Genomic DNA, 19,037 nt, shown 5'->3' on the forward strand with positions numbered 1-19,037 from the left:
AAAAAGAATCTAAAATAAACTACTTTAAGGAGGGGGGGGAGCGATCTTTCAGCCCCACGCTTTCATGCCTTACTCAATCGGCTTTTTGAAACTGCAGATCCTTTGAGACAGAGAGGGAGAGAGAAGCAAAAATCCCTATTTGTAACAAAAAACACCCTGCAACCTGGAAGGCTGGCAGAATAAACCTATTGTGGAGCTGAAACGCGCCGGGATATACAGGCAAAAATCCCCCAGAGTACCACTGTTTGCGAAAAGGTAATTGCTGAGTGAAAATATCTCCAAGTTTTTCGCTTTTTTTAACTTTCGACTTTGCGATTTGTTTGCATACCGAAAAGAGAAGACGAAAAAAAAAAAAGCTTCTTTTTTTTTTTTCCCGCCCCCCCAAACCCCTCTGAAACCTAAAAGATAAAATTACTGGATCTAAAAATAAAGCAGTGGTTAAAAGCCTCCCCCACCCTCTCCAATCTCCCACCCCTTCCACCCCTCTCTCGCCTTCTCCCTCCCTCCCTCCCTCCCTCGCTCTCCTCCCTCTTTGCTCTCTCCCTCTTTCTGTGTGTTTGCGTTTGACAAAGAAATTATTTGAACTTCCCACTGCCTCATAAAAAGGAAACAGAAGAGCAGTTTTGACATATGGATGTGATTTTTTCTGCTCGGAGACAGATGCACACGGAAAACAAACAGCACCAGGGGCTGCAGCTCTGAAGCGAGCGAAGTCGCTTCGCTTCACATGGGCTCCTCGGTCGCGTTTCGGGAGCTGCCCAGATCTCCAGCCATGAGAAAACGAAGCAAAGGACCGGGGTTTCTTGTCATGTGCCTTTCTGGCTAAAACTGTGGAAACAAACAAACAATCAAACAAACACCAATTCTGGAAGGGGGGGGGGGGGCGGGAGGGGAAGAGAAGGAGAACTCATCTGCGAGCGGAGCGCTGGAAGACCTCTCGTCCTCCTACTTCCCTGAGCGAGCTTGGATGCTGGAAGAAGCCTCTTGGATATGGGATCATATCTGGTTTATCACAGTCTGGGTTTGATCCTCTGCTGCTCCGTATTGAGCTCAGTCTACGCTCTGGTGAGTCCCTCAATCTTTTCCCCTTCGCATTCTTGAACGAGCTGCGCGGCTGTTTCCTTGATGAGTAATTCACTGTATCAAGGATTTAGAAGGCAGAGCGCTGGCTTTTTTTGTTTTTTTTTTTCCAGCCCAGTGGCTTATTTCGCTGGCAGATAGTATGTGCAGTTGGTCTCGGAGTTGCTGCACCAGATGAAATTAAAATGTCTGTGCTTCCCAAAGAGTTTGAATCACTTTTAAACCCCTCCAGACAGGAACGCGTGCAGTTTGACAGGGGTTTGGGAATTAATTAAAAGGCACCTATGGGTAAAAGGCAACTTCTCCTTTTCTTTTTCTTTTTTTTATCCACGCCCCTCCCCAAGATGACAAATTTAATTTTAATTTAATCTTCTTAATCTGCAAATCTGCCTAATCTCAGCAAAACAGTGCCTTCCTCTTTGGGACTGAATTTGGAGAGGACCTTAGAGTTCAGGGCTTGCAGACAGTTTACACTCCCGAGCATGAAAGTAGTATTAACCCTTTGCTACTTGGCACTATTTTCACCTGTTCCCGCACACACCGAGAGAGAATATCTCTCCAGAGGTAGCAAAAAGGGCTAAAGTCTGTCAAAACTGCCTTGATGGTGGTGACGGGGAATGGGCTAAGATCTACAGACACCCCTCTGCAGCCCCAGGTGGTCTCCAAAGCCCTTCTGCAGAAGTGAAGGGAAATGTCATACAGAATCAGCCACCAGATATTAACCCACCGATGGGCACGCTGCTTTGACACGTGCTCTCCTTGCTTTCTCCATCCCTGGAACCACCACTACTGCTAGCGTTTCCCAGTGCCTTCTGGCATAGGAAGGGGCACGACCACCACCTAAAGCGGCGTGTGCTTTCCATGAGGGATGGAGATGTGTTGTTTGAAAGGGAGTGGGCTCACCCTGACCCTGGCTCCGGCCAGGACCTCCCTGACCCTCCAGGAACCATCACCCTGGGCTCTGTCCCCTGGATTTGGTAGGGTTGCTTGGGACCTTGTGCAGGTTGGTAGGGAGGGTACTTCCCCCAGACGTCCAGCATCGTGCTGGAGGGAACCATCTCATCAATAAATGAGAAGAAACAGCTCCTTGGAAAACAATCACTGTTGCAGTCCATCCCTGTCTTGCTCTGTCTCTAAGCACAAATAAACCTTTCAAAACCCCAAGAAAATTGGGGAAATTGGGAGGACCACTTGTAGAGTTCTTGAGGGTTTAGTGACGGTTGAGGTTTCTCCCCTGTTCTGGGGTAGGATTAGCATCTCTGTGACCATGGCTGACTTGGGGGCCATATTGTGACTTTGGGTAGGTCCCGTAGCACCTGCTACCCCCCACATCCACAGCCCTGCTGCCGCTGAAGTCAGCACCAAAATTCCCACTAGCTTTGGTGTCTTAGTTGGTACCAGTGAAAATCAGGTTCGTGAAACAGCCAGATTGGAGCTCAGCAAACTTCAGGACCAGAAAAGCCAGGCGAGGCTGTGGAGTGCATCTCCAGTCCCAGTCCCGGTTTAGTCCCCTCTCCCAGTACATCCCAGTACCTCCAGAAGGTGCAGAGGACCAGCCAGTGAACCAAGTGTCAGCTGTCTCGTGTTCCCAGTGGGTATTTTATTTTTGATACCCCCATCACAACAGACATTTTCAGATCACAAGTGGTCTGCTCAGCAGCGTTTGTCGGTGAGAAGGGCTCACAGCTGGAGCAGCTGAGCGTGTCCCATGCACCGGCTCAGGGCGAGCCGGACCTGGGCATAAATCAGGAATAATGCTGCCAGAATCACAGAGGCACAAGAAAGCGGGGAAATTTGCTGGGAAGGGTTAGCTACAGAATGCACGAGAGTATTTCTTCTGTTTTGTGTCCAAAAGCCTGATCCCCTCCTGCACTGATTTAGGGTCCTGCCACTAGAAACCCCAATGGGTTTAATTAGGCCCAGGCTGAAGTTCGTGTTCAGACACTTCCCTTGCTTTTCAAACCCACTATTGACAGCTGAAGGAGTTGCCAGAAGGTTTGAAAAGTTGTCCTGACAATTCAGGGGCTGCAGAGATGTTGTGTGTCCCTTCTAGCATCCACTTAGGCAGAATAAGAAGGTCAGCCCCATGTCATCCCACTGTACAACAACTTGTGAGGCAGGGGACAACTTGCAGGGTGCCTAGAGCCTAATTTTTTTTTTTTTTTTTTTTTGCTGCTGTTGTTTCTTTCCCAGACTAACTTGGTTTTTAAATGAACTTTGAAAACGCAGAATGGTATTGACTGCATGTTTCAGCACAGTGATGTCTTGGTAGCTACACTGTAAGAAGGGTTGTATATATACTTGATATTTGGCTAGCGGGTCTGAGTGTGTTTTATGTGCTGCCATCAATAGAAGTCACCAAGTGCTTCTCTCCTAAAGCAACAAGTGAAAATCAATGAGGGCAGTTGCAGAAGGATGGGGATGCAAGTACTTAATTTAGAGACAGGTTCCATGGCAGCTTTGGGCTAAGCTAAAAGTGGTACCTGATTTTTCACTCCCCCAGCAGAGCAAAGCAAAGTTCTGTTGTGGGGTTGGAGTCAGGAGGATTCCCGCAGACTGAGGCAGTCGACCGCTCAGAGCTTCAGGGCACAATTCATCTGTCTGAGGCTGGAAGACTTGAATCTTTAGAGCTGTGACCCTAATTGCTGGGCTTTTTGCAGCTCGGTCGCTTTGCATCTGAGAGTTGGTGATGCCGAGATCGGGAAGAGCACAATGCGACCTAAATCTGAAGCTGTCGGTCCCGTTATTTCTTTTTGTCAGCCACCAAAGATGATAGTAAAGGCACTTTTTGAAGCAAGAGTGCTGAAGCAGGGATGGGAAATAGTTTCTCTGATGGCCTATGGCACTGGAACATCATGGGGCAGGACGCTGGCAGCTGAATCACTTCTCCGCAGCACACGGGCTGCGTGTCCCTGCATTAACTGTAAACCAGGGTGGGAAATTCAGCACACAGAAAAATGCTGTGGGAGTGAGTCCTCTCAGAATTACAAGTGTGTGTGCAGAATTCGTGTGTCCCCCCCGCTTCCCCCTCTGAGCCTGCAGCCACGCAAGATCCATAGCGAGGTCAGCATCCCTGCCCTGAGCTTTTGAGGGGCAGCTGAGGGACAGATGGCCAGCTTTGATGTGGGGTGAAGTATTGGGCGAAGATCTGCTCTCCTCCAACTCCCCTGGTAATCCAGAGAAGTCCTCCCTAAACAGCAAGGGTGAAGGGATAGATTTGGGTTAATTCTGCTATTTGGTCCAAGGGCTGGGGAAGGAAGGTTGGTCTGAGGCAGAGAGCCCTGCAAACATGGGCTTGAAAAGAAGATGTGTGCAAAAGGAGCTTTAAAAGTAGAGTCCGACACCAGCAGGGCATGGGAGAAGTTAAGATGTAGGCATTATGATTTTACCTGAAAGGTGCTGCCAGATCTCCTTGCAGAAAAACCTCCCCATGTCCCACTCCCAGCCGAAAGCCCCATGGTTTGCTCTGCTGACCCCTTCGGTTTTCACTTTGTTTCCTCTTCTTGCCAGTCTCAGCCTGGCAGCCCCCAACCCAGTTGTCACTGGAGGAGATATTCTGCATCATCATCATCATCATCATCATCATCATCATAGTAATAATAATAATAATAAAGCCACCAGCTTTCTGCAAGGCTTTGGATCAAAATAGCTCTGTTTTGGGAAACGGGTATCAGGCTAAGCCAGGAGCAGTCAGCTGAGCTCAACATGACCCGGGAAAGCAGGTCCATGTGGGGTATGAAACGGGTAGCAAAAGGCACCCCCGCTTTACTGGGGGGGGGTCTCGCCTTTCAGCAGCGCTCAGGGCTTTGCAGAAGTTGCTGCACATTTTGGGGGAACGCGTTTTGGCAGCAGAACGTTCTCGACCCCTTTCTGTCTGCTGCAGCCTGCGGTTCCCCAGCCCTGGCCCCGCTCAGGCTGCTTGGGCAACGGAGAAGTTTCCCTCTGGTTTTGCAGAGAGGCTGTAGCACTCCCCCAAAAATTCAAGGGGTGTCAGGAAGGGATTTGGAGCCCTTTCTTGCAGGCATAACCCAAAAACACAGGGACAAGCTCAGCCAGGTCACCTGCAGAAGGGTCCCAGCCCAAGGGAGCTGCATCCACACCAGCATTGGTGTTGATCTCTGGTAGGAAGGTCTGGTATAAATCAGAAAGTTCACACCAGAGTGATACTCAGGTCACCGGTGCTCAGACGACAAAGCAGCTGGGTTACGGAGGTGCTGGATGGTGTTTGGCTCTTCGACTCGTTTCTTGTTTTTCCCCCAATCAGACCCGCATCTTCATAGATCGGGAAAGGGGAAGGATTTGAAGTTGAATAATTTCTAGTTGGAAGGGAAACATAATCATATTCTGCCTTAGAACACAGCCCATAATAAAAAGAATAATAATAATAATAAAATAATCCTATATAGAGATCCTGCAAATCCCGACTAGCTGTCTAACTTCATTAAATAAAGACAGGCTCCAAGTGCAGAGAAACAATGTCAGAAATGTTCTTTTCTCCACACACGCTTGGGAGCGTGCCCATCCCTGCCCCGTGTATTTATGAAAGATACGATTTTTGTTATTGTACTTCGGGATTAGCAGATATCCCTGGACTATAAAATACTCAACCGCAAAATATAAAGCAAACAAGCTTCTGCGTCAGGGTAATGCATGGGCTGTGATTTCATCCCAAGCAAGCCAAAAAAAGTTCAGCTGCCCGGTGGCAAGTCTGACCCGAGCAGGCTGGGTTTGGTGTGAGCTCCTTGCATCGGGAAGAGGAAAAGCAACAGGGCAACTGTGCACGCAAGGGGGGTCAAGGCTGGAGGAAATGAAATCCGAGGTGTGCCTTTCAGGTCCGGGCAGTTGTTGTTTGGTTTCTGGCCTCCTAGAAATAGCCTCGGAGTGGTGCTTTGAGACCAGGGGGATTATTCTGGCTAGGGCGGTGTGTCTGCGGTCCCGGAGGGGTACCCCCAGCCCAGACAGCTCAAGCCCAGACAGCTGCTGCCCTTGCCGCTGCCGCCCTGTGCTCCCACGTCCCTTTGAAAAATGATGCTGAGAGTCGTCCCACAGCTGTGGGTCTTGTATCGTCTCTTTTCCTGGGCTGGGTGTACCGGTAAGGGACCCTCCGAGTGTGTAAAGATGCTGGCTGGAGGATTTCCTTCTGCTTGGGAAATGCACGGCTCAGCCCCTCGACCAAATTCAGTTGAAATCAGTCCCTGGTTTGCAAAGTTATTTGAGGCACAGACACAAGACTCATCACACTGAAACCCCCAAATCGCAGCTATTCCCTCCGACCAAGCAGTGTGGGGTGAGGTGGTAACGCACCTCTCCTGGCGCTGGGATGTAAGGCTGGAGGAATCCCGCTCCTTGGAGTCCATGGCAGAGCTATGGCTCCAGCTAAACCCTGCAGTCATTGAATTTTCTTTGTGCCTAAAAACCAGGAGGAGGGAATAGCAGAGCCAGACTACAGCTGCCTCCGACTTAAACCCTTCCCGGGAACTGGCCCTCGTTGCTGCTGAATGGCTCCATCCTCATCCCGCTCGGCTGGGAGAGGGCGACGAAGTCCGCCGTGTCTTTAGGTACTCACTAGACTGTGCAACTTTCTGACCCCACGGCTGTTGCTGGGCTCATCTCAGCCTTTTGAGCTCTGATCCCTCCAAACCCCCTCTCCCCCTGACACTGGCCGGATCAAAGGGAGAAGCCAGCAGGGATCCCCCACCCTTTTGGACGGGCTGTTTCTCTGCAAAAGGGCAAGCATAGAGGGGTTTGTCTGTCTGCTCAGCTCCTGCTGCAAGTGAAATTTTGGTGTCTCTCAATTAGTAACCAACAACAAAAAAAAAAGGCAAAGAAAACTCGTTCCTTAGGGCAAGCCCTGACCAAAAGAAAGAACTCAACAGGATCGGCCTGTGTTAAAGCTTAGACCATAACAAAGATACTTCGCCTCGACATGGAGAATGTGCTTTCTCCCTCTGCAGCCACTTGACTGTTATAATATCATTTGGCTATCTCAACCCCTAACACCTCAAACCTCAGCTGGCCTTGCAAGAGCTCCTGTACTATAGATGATCTTTGTGTTGCACCTTTCGTGACGTGGCAATAAACAAATAACCCTTGGGGCTGAAACTCAGCCAGCAGAATATCTGGTGGGTCAGACTGAGCTTTGCTGTCTTGTGTCTTGGGAAGAAAACACCCAAAACTCATGCTTGATATACCTGGCTTGGCATTAACCCCTTTATTTCCACTGAGGCCAGGCTGACCCTTGACAGTGATTAGAGGGGCTCTGTGTTTTAGGGTTTTGCTTTACCTTTGGAGGCTCAACTTGGACTGACTTCCAGAAACCTGATTTTCAAGAAAGGAAAATTTGGGACTGATGGCATCCTCTTAACAGATCATACTTTGTTCCTCCTGTAACACAAATCCCTCTGACAGCATTCAGGTGATAGTTCAGTTGTTGAAATCTTCTGCAAGGCTGGCCTGTCTTTCTGGCCACATTTTTCCCTTTACCCAGCAAAGCAGAAAGTGGACTTCTCTGCCCCTTTTCCCTCTCACCCCTGCAGCATCTGTGGTTCAAGGCATTTCAGCAGCACAGGGATTGTACTCCTGTCTCCCTTCTTCCCTCCTGACCGTGTGCACCCTTCCATGAGCTGATTCAACTCACTGAGCTTGCACAAAACTAAGCCAAGATGGAAAAATGAAAATAAGTGTAGGAGAAGGTTTGTAGCTGGGTCAGTGAATGGCTTCTGCACAACAAAGTCTTGCATGAATCACCGAGAGGCGCGAGGGAGAGATTGGGTCACGGAGGTGGGCACAAGAAGGCATGAGTGGCCAGCAACGTGTGCAGGTTTGCCCTGACACCGTGGTTGTACAGTCATGTTACTCTGGCATAAAGCCCCCCCAAATCCTCCACTTGACAGATCCACACCCCATCCCTGTTGTACCTCCCGTTCCTTGGCAATAAATACACGTACAGCAATGTGAGCCACGGGGCTCAGTGGGAGCTCAGCATAGGCTTCGTGCCACCTCCGAACCTCCCCTCCATCAGCCACACCATCTGATCATTAGCACGCTCCTTGGCAGAGTTTTCGTCTGAGCAGGTGAGTCCTGCAGACCGTGGCAAGTGGTGGCGCAGGATAACGTAGGTCGGGGGTATTGGATATGACTACCCTCTTGGGTTTGCGGGGGGGAGAATGAGTTCAGGCTTGTAGACATGAGGTGTGCTGTGCCGCTTGGCTTCAGGGTCAGAGGACAGGACCCAGCCCTTGTATTTAGCTGTTCAGACATAAACAGGGACTTCCAAGACTCAGAAGTGGCCCAGACAAGCTGAGATACAGCACAGTTGGTACCTACTTACCTGCTTTCTGGTCTGTTGCTTGCAGGGATGGTGAAATGGCCAAGCCAAACCGTTCCCCCTATGTCCAAGTAGAGGAAGGTGTTGAGCCAGGCAGGACTAGGCAATGCAGCCCTCCTGCCCTAGCCCACCTCTCTGACCCTATCAAAGTGCAGAACAAGTGAACCTTCAAAGTCCAAAGGTATTTGGTGTCTTTGAGTCTGTCTACCCTAACGACCTCGAGTATCGGCCATCTGTCAGATAAGGGCAGCTCATCAAAAGGAGACTTGGCCCCTCGAAAAAGACCTCCTCCTAGATCAGTGTCTGGGGCAAGGGCTGGAGACAGGAGTTGCTGTCTCAGCACGCAAGGCAGGTTGGTTATCTCATTTTTCACATGGCTGCCCTGTTGCTAATCAGGGTTCCTCGATGTTATCTTTATTTCAGTCTCCCTTCCCCTCTCTCCAAGCATTTCAGTCTATTTATCTGCTTGGTTTTGCCACACTGAGAGCAAGAAGCAGCCTCAATTGCATCTGTAAAGGCAGGTTTGAAAGTCACTAGGTGTCCTTAGAAAACCTTCTCTTCCCTTCACTGAACTTTGGCTTGGGACCTAAATCGTTTTTTTCGTATGTTTTAGTAGAAAAGAGAGTGGTATGCAAAACTTAGCTCATGCTTGCCATGGGTTAAGGGATGAGGCACTTTGTAAGGAGCAGCAGACGGTAGGGAACTACCACCTCTTGGGCATGTGGCAGAGGACAAATAATCAATTAACTGAGACTCAGTGGGGCTTTGGTTGACTCTGCCGCTGTTTAGGACTACTAGTAAGTCACGTAATCATTATCTTCTTGCCTTCACTTATTCATCTGGTTTATATGCCTTGAGCACTCAAGGGATTGCAGCAACCCAGGAGAGCCCCCAGCCCATCCTGTACACTAACCACAGGAATGGTGCTGGTAGCAGATACGGAGTGGGACATTTCTTGGTTCAGGAGGAGAAGGAGGGTTTCAGAAGCTGGAAACACCCTGGCCCTGCTCTGCCCAGGAAGACTGGGACTCCTGGACTTGGGAGCATCATTTGAACCTGATTTTGTTCACGCTTTCCTGCACTGTGTTGTTCCCCTGCCTCACCTCCCCGCTGCGGTGACAGCCTGCTCTGCCATTTCTGTCTCTGTCTTTGGCCTTTCTTTCACAAGGCTAGGCAGAAAGAAATCAACATTTTTGACCAACCTGGAAGGCACAAGGGGCTGCATTCAGACCTCTCCCTGTAGGCACATGGAAGCCCACCAAAAGACAAGGCTGACTCTGGGTCGTGCACAGGCTCCGTTGCACCCAGACCGTGTTACTGCCACTTCCCTTACCCGCACGACCTGAGAATGGTCTCTAACCCACTTTATTTCGGGGTGTAGTGGGGGTCCTGGGACAGCTCAGCTGTAGGAAACCATAGGCTGACCTGCAGAGTAATTAATTCATTGCTGTTGTGAATAAAAACATGCAATGCCTGATCTCCTCCAGGAGCAAATAGCCAGTCACCTCTCTTGTTTTGCAAAGATACAAATCAAATTCCAAAATTCAGTGGAACCACTGGACTGATTTCCATGGACTTCACATGCTATTTCCATCTATCCCACTTTTATTGCCTAAACTCCTTCTTCACCCCAACCTTACCTTGACTTTCCTCTCGACTCCTACATCGCAAACCACTTCTCCTTTCAGATAATGAGCAATCACAGCTAAAGTAGCTTTGAGACACCGGCTATGGCGAGTGATTGCAAGGAAATGACCTGTTTCTCCTGGCTGCACTCGAAGAGTAAGATCAATAAAGCAACATTACACAGCATATCTATTTTGTGGTTAGCAATTTCACTCAGCTCAGTAAAAATACAGCAAAAAAAAAAATTTAAAATAAAAGTGGGAGGGAGCTGGTAAGCGGTGGGACTGCTAAGAGATGACTAACATCTAGAGCTTCAAAAGCTAGAATTGCTGGCTTATCAAGAGCCGTCAGCTTATGAAGCCTTTTAACCTCTCAGAGTTGATATCCCCAAAGTTTTCTCTGAGCTTGTGTTTTCTTCCAGTGCCCTCGAGGTTACACTCACAGAATTGCTTGCTCTAAAATGGCTTCTTCAGTAAGGAGAGGAGACTAGGAGTTGAGATTTAGCTCTCCCATTGACTTTCTGCGTGCTTTCAGGCGTTTCTTGCTCTGTATGTGCAGCAATGGCACAGAAGACTTGTGGGAATGAAGGTGGACTCTGTGCCTTTGAAAACGTGGTTTATTTTTATTGTTCTTCCCAGAAAAGGATAAAAGAAAGGCACTGAGGTGGAAACATTTTCCCAGTCTAAATAGCCATGGTTACTAAAACACACACCCGTAGGTGGTCAGAGGGTCTGATGCACTGTATCTAATGCAGATGTGGCTTATTTTCACTTTTACTAAATTACCAGGACTGTTTACCCAGGCTAGCCACTGGATGGGGACAAAGCAGGATAGGGCTGATTTCCCTTGCTTGGCTTTAGATGTCAGCAGTGGGTGTCCGCGCATCTCAGAGCTGCCCCATGTCCTCAAGGGACCCGTGGAGCTGCAGAGCATCCCGCCACAGATCAGCTCCTCTGTGACGGCACCCCACAGAACCCGGGTGGGCTTCCAGATCTTATTTCCTCAGCTACCAAAGACGCAGGGTTTGGTACAAAACTGTTATGTATGGGTGCATATACAAAAGTGAGCGTGCGGGTATAACGGCATGGCTCTGACTCATGCCGTAGCATTGTTAAACAGTCTCGAGCATCCCACCAGATGATCCCACTGCAGAGTACCAGCTTCATCTCCAATTCATTTCCCACCATGACTGGTGTTTCTCCGTCAGCCTTTCACCACCACAATGAAGCATGTTTGTTGTTTTTTTCTGTTTCATTCCTGGGATCAGATTTTCTCCGTGATTTGCCTTAACCTCATCATAGAAACCACAAAGCTCAAGGGGCCAGAGCCTTCTGCTGGCGTAAATCAGTGGTATTCCTGTGGAGTGCAGAAGGGCCAAGAGAATCTCATCTGATGTCAATCAGTATCACTGCAGGGAAATAAGGAGAGAGCCGGAGGGTAAATTGGAGAAGCCTAACTGCACATGCTGGTCCTGGTCTCCTGGCCCTGGGTTGCATCTGGATGGGAAGGGAGAGGATTCTGCAAATTGAGAGGTCTGGGTCAGATAACAAGCCCCCAGTTTCCAGATGCTTCTCCAAACCATGTTCGGCCATGCTTCAGTAGCTTATTTTGTGGCTGGCTGCCTTGTGCAATGAATGCCTTCTTGAAAGCGCTTAAACAAGAGCAGTTTTGGGGGGGGGGAGCTGAAAGGGGAGAGTGTCGCTCCTGTTTCTGGCTATGGTGGCAGTGGGGAAGGATGATAAGCATGCTGGCAGGCTGGATTTTTCAAACCACAGGCCGGAGCTGAATTCAGCTGTGGATTTGGATCCATTCTTACAGGATGCCAAATCATGATGTCTGAATCTCTGAGATTTGAGCAAATTTTGCATCAGTGTTTAAAGCAGACTGTGCAATAGATGATTGCTTTTTCTTCTCTCCTACCCAAATTTTCGTACTAATTTTGCCCTTGCATCCCTTGGTGTCATTGACAAGGTTGGTGTGATCAACAAATTGAACTTTAAGTGCCTTTTGCACATATTTTGTAGGACAGGAAGTGGGAAATCAGGCCACTCAAAGTTACAGCTATTGTGTACTCCTAATTTACTCTATCATCAGCAAAAGATGACTCAGGTTTACAGAGGAGCAGGGGGCGGGGAGAGTGCTTCAGCTGGTGAAAATGGAACAGAGTCAGCCCTTGTTTTGCACCCAGGTAAGGGTCTGGCCCTGGTTCGGTGCCAACAAGTCTGAACACAAAGAGGATCTCCGTAGGGGTCAATACGGGCATGAGCTTGGCTGACCTGACTCAGCGCTTCCTGGGGTGATAAGGGCTCTGAGTTACCCAGATAAGCAGAACAATGGCCAAGCCAAAGGGTGAACTGACTGCCATCCCATGAGCAGAGCTGAGCGGAGGAGAGGCCTGAGGTGGAATAGGAGCAGACAGCCCAGGTAGATCCCTGCATCCTTCTGTTTGCAGTTTTCCTGTTTCTGCTGCCATGAAGGTGAATCACCCATCCCTCCTGTAACTGCAATGCAGCCAAATCTGCTGCAAAACAACTGTCAGAACTGTCACTGGGAGCACGCACGGGTGAAGGTCCACAGGGTGTGCACAGAGACCTTTCCCAGCCTGGTGCCTAAATCCTTTCTACCTGCTGACAGTGCCAGCCTTCATTATCAGCACTGTCAGTCCTCCAGAAGAACCAATTACGCATCGTCTCACTGCTGTGGCAGTAACTTTTGCTTTTCTTCTGGATTTCCTTATTCATCACTTTCCCTTTTGCCTCTTGGTAACACCGTTATGCCCAACACCCCCAAGTCCTTCTCCTCATGGTTGCTCTCAATCTATTCATGGCCAGCCTGTATTTGTGCTTGGGATTGCCCTGACCCATGTGCAGGACCCTGCACTTGGCCTTGCTGAACTTCATGAGATTCGCATGGGCCCACCTCTCAAGCCTGTCAAGGTCCCTCTGGATGGCAGAGGGCAGATAAGCCCCCAGCTTTCAAAACAGACATCTAAAATGAAATGGAAGGGAAGAATACTCCAATGGGAAGTACCTTCTTAGGGTTCAGAGTTAACACCCTGTAGAAAGTGGACCAGGCAAACATCTGTAGTTCATACCTCCAAAAGCATCAGGTTGGGAAGCTCATGTTTCCCAGAAAGCCTTCAGGGCAATGCAAAGCAGAATGAACTGGGAAGAGAAGGCTGTTTGACCCATAAAATCCCAGCATTTTGTGTCTTCTTTTCCAGCCTTGTTGCTGCAAGGTTGGGGAAAATGAGCATGACAGACACTGGAACAGGTCCCACACCTCCTACAAATCACCTGGTTCATGGCTGGAAACATGGTGCTTAGGAAGGCAAAGCTGGTATCTCTGGCTTGTTGCAACACAAAGATGATATTTCTAGTGAAGACAGGTCATGAGATGGCAGGTGATAAGACCATTTTGGGGAGGGTCCGAGGCCTTAGATTAAAGCCTTGGGTTGGTATTTGAACCCTGGAACAGGGTAGGGGTATGTACAAGCGTACAGGGAGGCGACATTCCTATGCCAAGGGCTGGCAGTGCTTCGATGGGGCAAGAGGGTCTTTTTGAACCGGGCAAGGGAGAGGAAGCATTGAGGACCAGGGCTTTTCCTCCAGTCCACGAGAAGGATGGACAAGAAAGGACAGACGAGACACTGTCACTGCCTAAAGAAGCTCCCAGCTGACAGGGTTTTGCCTTTACTAATAAGAAAAAACAGGCAGACCAGGGACAAAGTGCTGTTCTGCAATCCTCCATGCTGTTTTACTGCCAGCACAGTCCCTGGCATTGCTTTAGCTCTTGCCAGCCCGCACCACCCCAAATAATGCTTAGGCACATTCCAGGTGTACTGTGGGCTGTAGGAGGTGGCTTGAATGAGGCCACGCTGCTCTGGGAAAAAGATACTGTAGACATATGGATGTGGGCATGGGCAAAGGGGACAAGGACCTAGGTGATTTATTTTCTCACACAGGATTAGCTGGTACTTGCAGTCCCATGAGCAGGATCCCACACTGCAGCAGGTCCCGCTCCGCGGGCGCCTGGCTGGATTCCTGCTATAGGCACATCTGAGGCATCAACAGCCCCGAAACAAGGCTCTGTTGGGACCCCCACCACCATTTACCACCCAGTACCCCCGGTGTGTGGGGATGCTTCTATCCCCACAGTGAGGTGCACGGATGCCCCATTGCAACGTGCTCCCGGGTTGATTTGGCCTCTTGCGCTGGGTCCCAGCCTGTGCTTTTCAACCCGGGGACCTTCCTCCTCCTCCCTCCCCTCCATCTCCCGCCAAGGCATTCACGGCCACCGCAGCTTTTCTCCTGGCCGTGCCTTCCCACCGTGGCTCTGAGACCCCCAGCTCCAGGTGAGCAGCACGTCAAGCCCTCCAGTGTCTCCCCTCCATGCCCAGCAAAAGGAGGAGACGAGAAAGATGCCGGAGCTGACTGGCTGGAACTGGGAGGACGTCATGCTCCAGAGCTGCCCGCACCGCACTGAAGGTTTAATGTGCCGTAATCACAGAGCTGGCCTTGTTGTAACGGCACCCCGACCATGCACAGCTCCTGGCTGCTGCTAGCGGCTCCCCCGCTCCCGCGGTTGCTGCCGGGTGGTTTTTTTGGAACTGATCCCCCCCCACACACACACACACATGCTCCCCGAGCGAAGGGAGAAGGGGGTCTGCAGGGAGGAGAGGAGAAAAATTGGAGCGGGGCGGCGTCCCCGTCTCGGCCACCGATGGTGCCGACCCTATCGGGTTGTGAATCAGGACATTAATCAGTGTTACGGGGCTTGGGACGGGATCAGATACCTGTGGTTTGAGGCGTGCTGGCAGGGCTCGGCATCGCCGGAGTCATAATACCACACACTGCTCATGAAAGAGCGGAGCTGCGACGTTCCAGGAGGCATGGTGCCGGGAGGGACGACGGGGGACGGGCTGCGGACGGGGGCGGGAAAGGAAAGGCGAAGGGAAGAGGGAAAAAAATAGAAAGAAAGAAAGAAAGAAACCCTCTCCGTGGGTTTCCTGGCTGCTCTGCCTACATAGTACGAGAGGGAGGGCTGCCTGCTTTAAAACTTGCCTGCTGAGCCTCTGCCTTGCCTCTCGCGTCCTCCGTGCAGGGAGTTTTGCCGAGCATCCCTTCCCACCAGCGCTGGCAAGAAAGTGGGGATATGAGAGCATGCAAATTAATTACACCAACCAGGCAGAAGTAGCAGAGGAGTGTGGGAAGGCAAGGCCCTAAAGGCTGGGCCAGGAGCTTGGGAGAGAAATAAATGGGATTCCTGTTCCTGGGAAGGGGGGACCAGAGGAGACAGGGCCCCTCCATTGTCCTTGTGATTGAGGCTGTTCTGCTTTCCAAGGCAGCATGAACCAGGCTCTCAGCCGCGTCTGGCTTTCAGCTGATATTAGGTGTTATAAAGGCTAAGGAAAGCTGTCAGGAGTTCAGGTTTGGGTCCACCCAGGCAGCTTGCAGATCTTTCCATGCCGGTTTCTCCCTGCCCATGACAGGACACCATGGGTGAGCTCACAGGATGGGAGAAAACTGGGGGATCTGTTAAGGCAAACCACATGAAGACAGCGGTGTACCAGCCAGGGTGCAGCCACCTCTGGGGACTACCCTTGAAAAAGCATGCAGCGGTCCCTTGTCTCAGAGCTCCCGCCCAGCCCTCCGTCCTGCCAGTCCCTGAGAGCACAGGCAGGAAAGCTGGCCCAGCCATGCCCAGCACAGGGCATCCCAGGGTGGGAAAAGGATCATAACCCCACGCTGCAAATGCACAAGGCTGGGGGAGTGGGGAGTGTGAAGAGAGAGACAGCTCTGCATTTGCAATCAAGACCCAAGCGTGCCGTGAGGGATTTGTGCGGACGGCTTGGCTATGCAAAATTGTGTTTTCCCTGCTATTTCTGCTGTCTGGAGGGAGGCAGGAGTCCCCATAGCAAGCATGGGGCTGACCATGACGGTCAGGCTTGCTTGGAAGTCAGATGAGATGGAGCTCACCTGTTTTGGAGGCCACAACCTCTCCGTCTTCAAGGGAGAGAGGAAAACCAGTTTTTATCCATAGGCAGCAGAGATCCAGCAAGGATCAGAGATGCTACAGCAGGCGTCTAAAGGGGAGCAGATGAGACACCCCACGGCATGGCTGGTTTCTGCCCTACCCTGGGTGGTGTGAGCTTGTGATTCCGTGGATATCTGCAACGAGGAGAGCTGTATCGCTAGGTCGGACTGAGGCAGAGCAGCCTTCAGGAGACTCCGTGTCTGTCTGCCAGGTACCATCAGTGCCGACTGACACAAACTGCTTCTGCCTGTGGTCTCGGCAGCCGTCAGCCGCCTCCGAACAGGAGGTGCCAGGCCACCCTACAAGGCAAAGCCCAGACCTATTGGCTTAGCATTGCATCTTTCTCCAATTTTTTTTTTCTGTTCTTTACCTGCTTCTGGTTTTGTACTCTTATTGTTGCATCTTTTAACCACAGCGGGCTTTAGGCCATCCTCCCTGTTTTTAAGACAGTGATATTGCGTTTGTGGAATCATGGTTAGCGGTATCAGCAGGATGTTCTCAAAGGCTTCCCGGTTTCCATGAACACTGTCTGTTCTGAATTTATTTTGCTGGTTGATGCCAACAATTGACCTTGTAAGTCTTTTCCCCTCTACCGTGTAGAAAAAAACCTCTTCAGCCTCTGCAGTACAATGGACATCTCTTTCTCCTCCTAATGAAAGAGGATTGAAGGTAGCACCCAGTGCTGCAGTGAAGGACACCCTGTCACAGCAACCCATTTGAACGATTAGAGGTGGAAAATATTCCCAAAATTATGACAGTTCCTTAAAATATCATGAACTTTTCGAAAAGGGGAGGTTTTTATTTCTCTTCCTTTTCCTCCCCTTATTCTGGCACTCTAGAGTTAATAATCTCCAGCTTCTTTCTGCTGCCATGGCAGGTAAATGCTTGCTTTTATTTTAAATATGAGCAGTGTGTCCCCCAACATATGACTCCAGAATCTAAGGCTCAAAGAAAACCAGACTTAAAAAACACCAGATAAAGGAGTGAGAACTCGCAGTCCTGATGCATGGCTGGCTACCCATGTCCTTAAAGGGTAGGGGGAAATTAGTAAGAAAATACTATTATCTTCTTCCTGCACGTCCTTCAGCAAGTCATCCTCTGGAAGGAGTTGACAAAGTAGATGTCTAAAGAGTTTGGGGGAGTTACTGAAAGTAAAAGTTCTTTTGCTGTTTTCTTATTCATCATCTGTGCAGTCACTGTGTGGTAGAGGAAAGTGTCAGGGCAAATTAAAAGAAAACTATAATGTCCTGTGTTTTTGCTCCTCTGGGGACTACTGCTGTGTGTTTTGTTTGTATAAGAATACGTGTTCTTCTGCAAATACCTCAAAAGAAAATTGGTTTCATTGTTCAGTGTTTTGGGGATGATTAGGTCTTCTGTTGCATTTGTGATGTTCAGGGTTAGGAGATCTTGACGCTGAATTTTTCATGTTTAGGTGTGGGAAATGCGCCTTTGGAAAGAGCGAAACCCTGCATTTTGTGGGTGAATTAAAAATTAAAAAAAAAAAAAAAGTCCTGAACATGACTAAAAGAGGACAGTCATGGTAAGAACCCCAGGGCTAAAAGTGGTCTCTGGGGAATGCAGAGACTGTCTTGGAGTGAGCGCAGGTATTGCAAGCATCTCACAGGGGGATACCTAGGAAGCTGCTTTCTCCTCCAACTGCTCCTGTTTCCTTTTAGCCGTGTTGGAGCTGGAAGCTTGTAGAGGCAGAGACTACCCCATGCTCTGGTCCAGGTTCATCCCCGCTCCCCCTGGGCATCCTGAGCAGGAGACTCCTCTTGCCTGCTCTGAGATGTCTAGGTGTCTACCAGGGCTTTGTGGTCTGAGCCTGTCAGTGGAGCTCCAGCCAGCACAGCAATGAGCCTTGGAAGAGAGTTCATTCTACATGAAGGCAATGAAGGCTCAATTCATTTGCCTTCATGTAGTCATCTAGAGGCACCCAGGGTGTCCAAGATGCCTGCCAAGGGCAGGTAGACATGGCACAGCACCAGCAGCAAGCTGGAGGCCAAGTGAGCTACTGCAGGGCATCGAGTTCCACTCAACACCTTGTTTCTTGCCACTGAACAGCCTTTGGCAAAGCGAGATTTGGGATTTTCCTCTCTGTGGTCAGTGGAGTAAGACAGAGACCTGGAAAGGGTGCATCACCCCTCACAAGCAGTGTCTGTCTTTCTCTGGTGACTAAGCTGGAGGGACTTACCCTAGGACAGCTCAGGTACCTGTGGTGGATTTTGGCCTAAGTGATTATGCTGTAGTAATTTCTGGACAGTTCCAATTCCTCATCAAAACCTGCAGCTGCTGTAGTAATGCAAGTGGTTGTTACCAATAAAAATCCCTCCGAGACTGCAGCAAGGCTGAGAATTTTATCCTTGCTTTCTGTCCAGAATATTAGGCTTCAAATCTAACGGTGTGTTTTAAATAAAATTTAAAAAATGCTTTTGTTGGGAAAAAAGGCCAGAAAACAGCCATTTATCTGGTGTCAAATAAACCTACTAATTTCAAAGACCAGAAAGAAAACATCCACTTGAGCAGGGACTTCTGAGAAAATCATGGCAAGTGCCTGTCCCTGCCATCTGTTTGCATTGTCATATAACGCTGAAGAGTGGCTGGTACAGTTATATCACAGACTCCCATCCCCTTCAGGAACATCTAGAACCACAAACAGTACCTGCTGCTTCAGCTCGTGCCTCCCTGCTTTTGAGTCTGCCAATCGCTGGCAACAGTGGACACTGAGAAGTCTGTGAAAGGTGGATAAAAATCCTGAAGTCTGCCATTAATAGACATGCAGTTTTGATACAAGGTCCACACCTCCACCAAGAAATGGTGAAGGGCTCACAAATGACAGAGAAAGGTTGAAAGCCACCGCTCAGTCAATAGTTTCCACATTTCTGTGGCCAAGGGAACAGTTAGCCGCCAATATTTCCTTCAGACCACCACGATTTGAATCCTCTGACTTTTAGTTGGAAATGCTAGT

The 19,037-nt window shown here is 49.7% G+C and overlaps 1 protein-coding gene across 2 annotated transcripts in view; it reads left to right on the forward strand.

Moving 5' to 3' along the window:
* The first annotated feature begins 408 nt into the window (after positions 1–408).
* The window catches only part of PTH1R (parathyroid hormone 1 receptor), a 127,627-nt gene continuing 108,998 nt past the window's right edge, over positions 409–19,037 (forward strand). Inside the window, exon 1 of one of the 2 annotated variants that reach the window (XM_069778401.1) lies at positions 409–1,065. In XM_069778401.1, the coding sequence (XP_069634502.1) occupies positions 991–1,065 (75 nt within the window). In that variant the 5' untranslated portion in view covers positions 409–990. The remainder of the gene's footprint in view (positions 1,066–19,037) is intronic. The other variant, XM_009917964.2, reaches the window with a different exon arrangement.

Source organism: Haliaeetus albicilla, chromosome 2 (assembly GCF_947461875.1).
Source record: "Haliaeetus albicilla chromosome 2, bHalAlb1.1, whole genome shotgun sequence".
NCBI lineage: Eukaryota > Metazoa > Chordata > Aves > Accipitriformes > Accipitridae > Haliaeetus > Haliaeetus albicilla.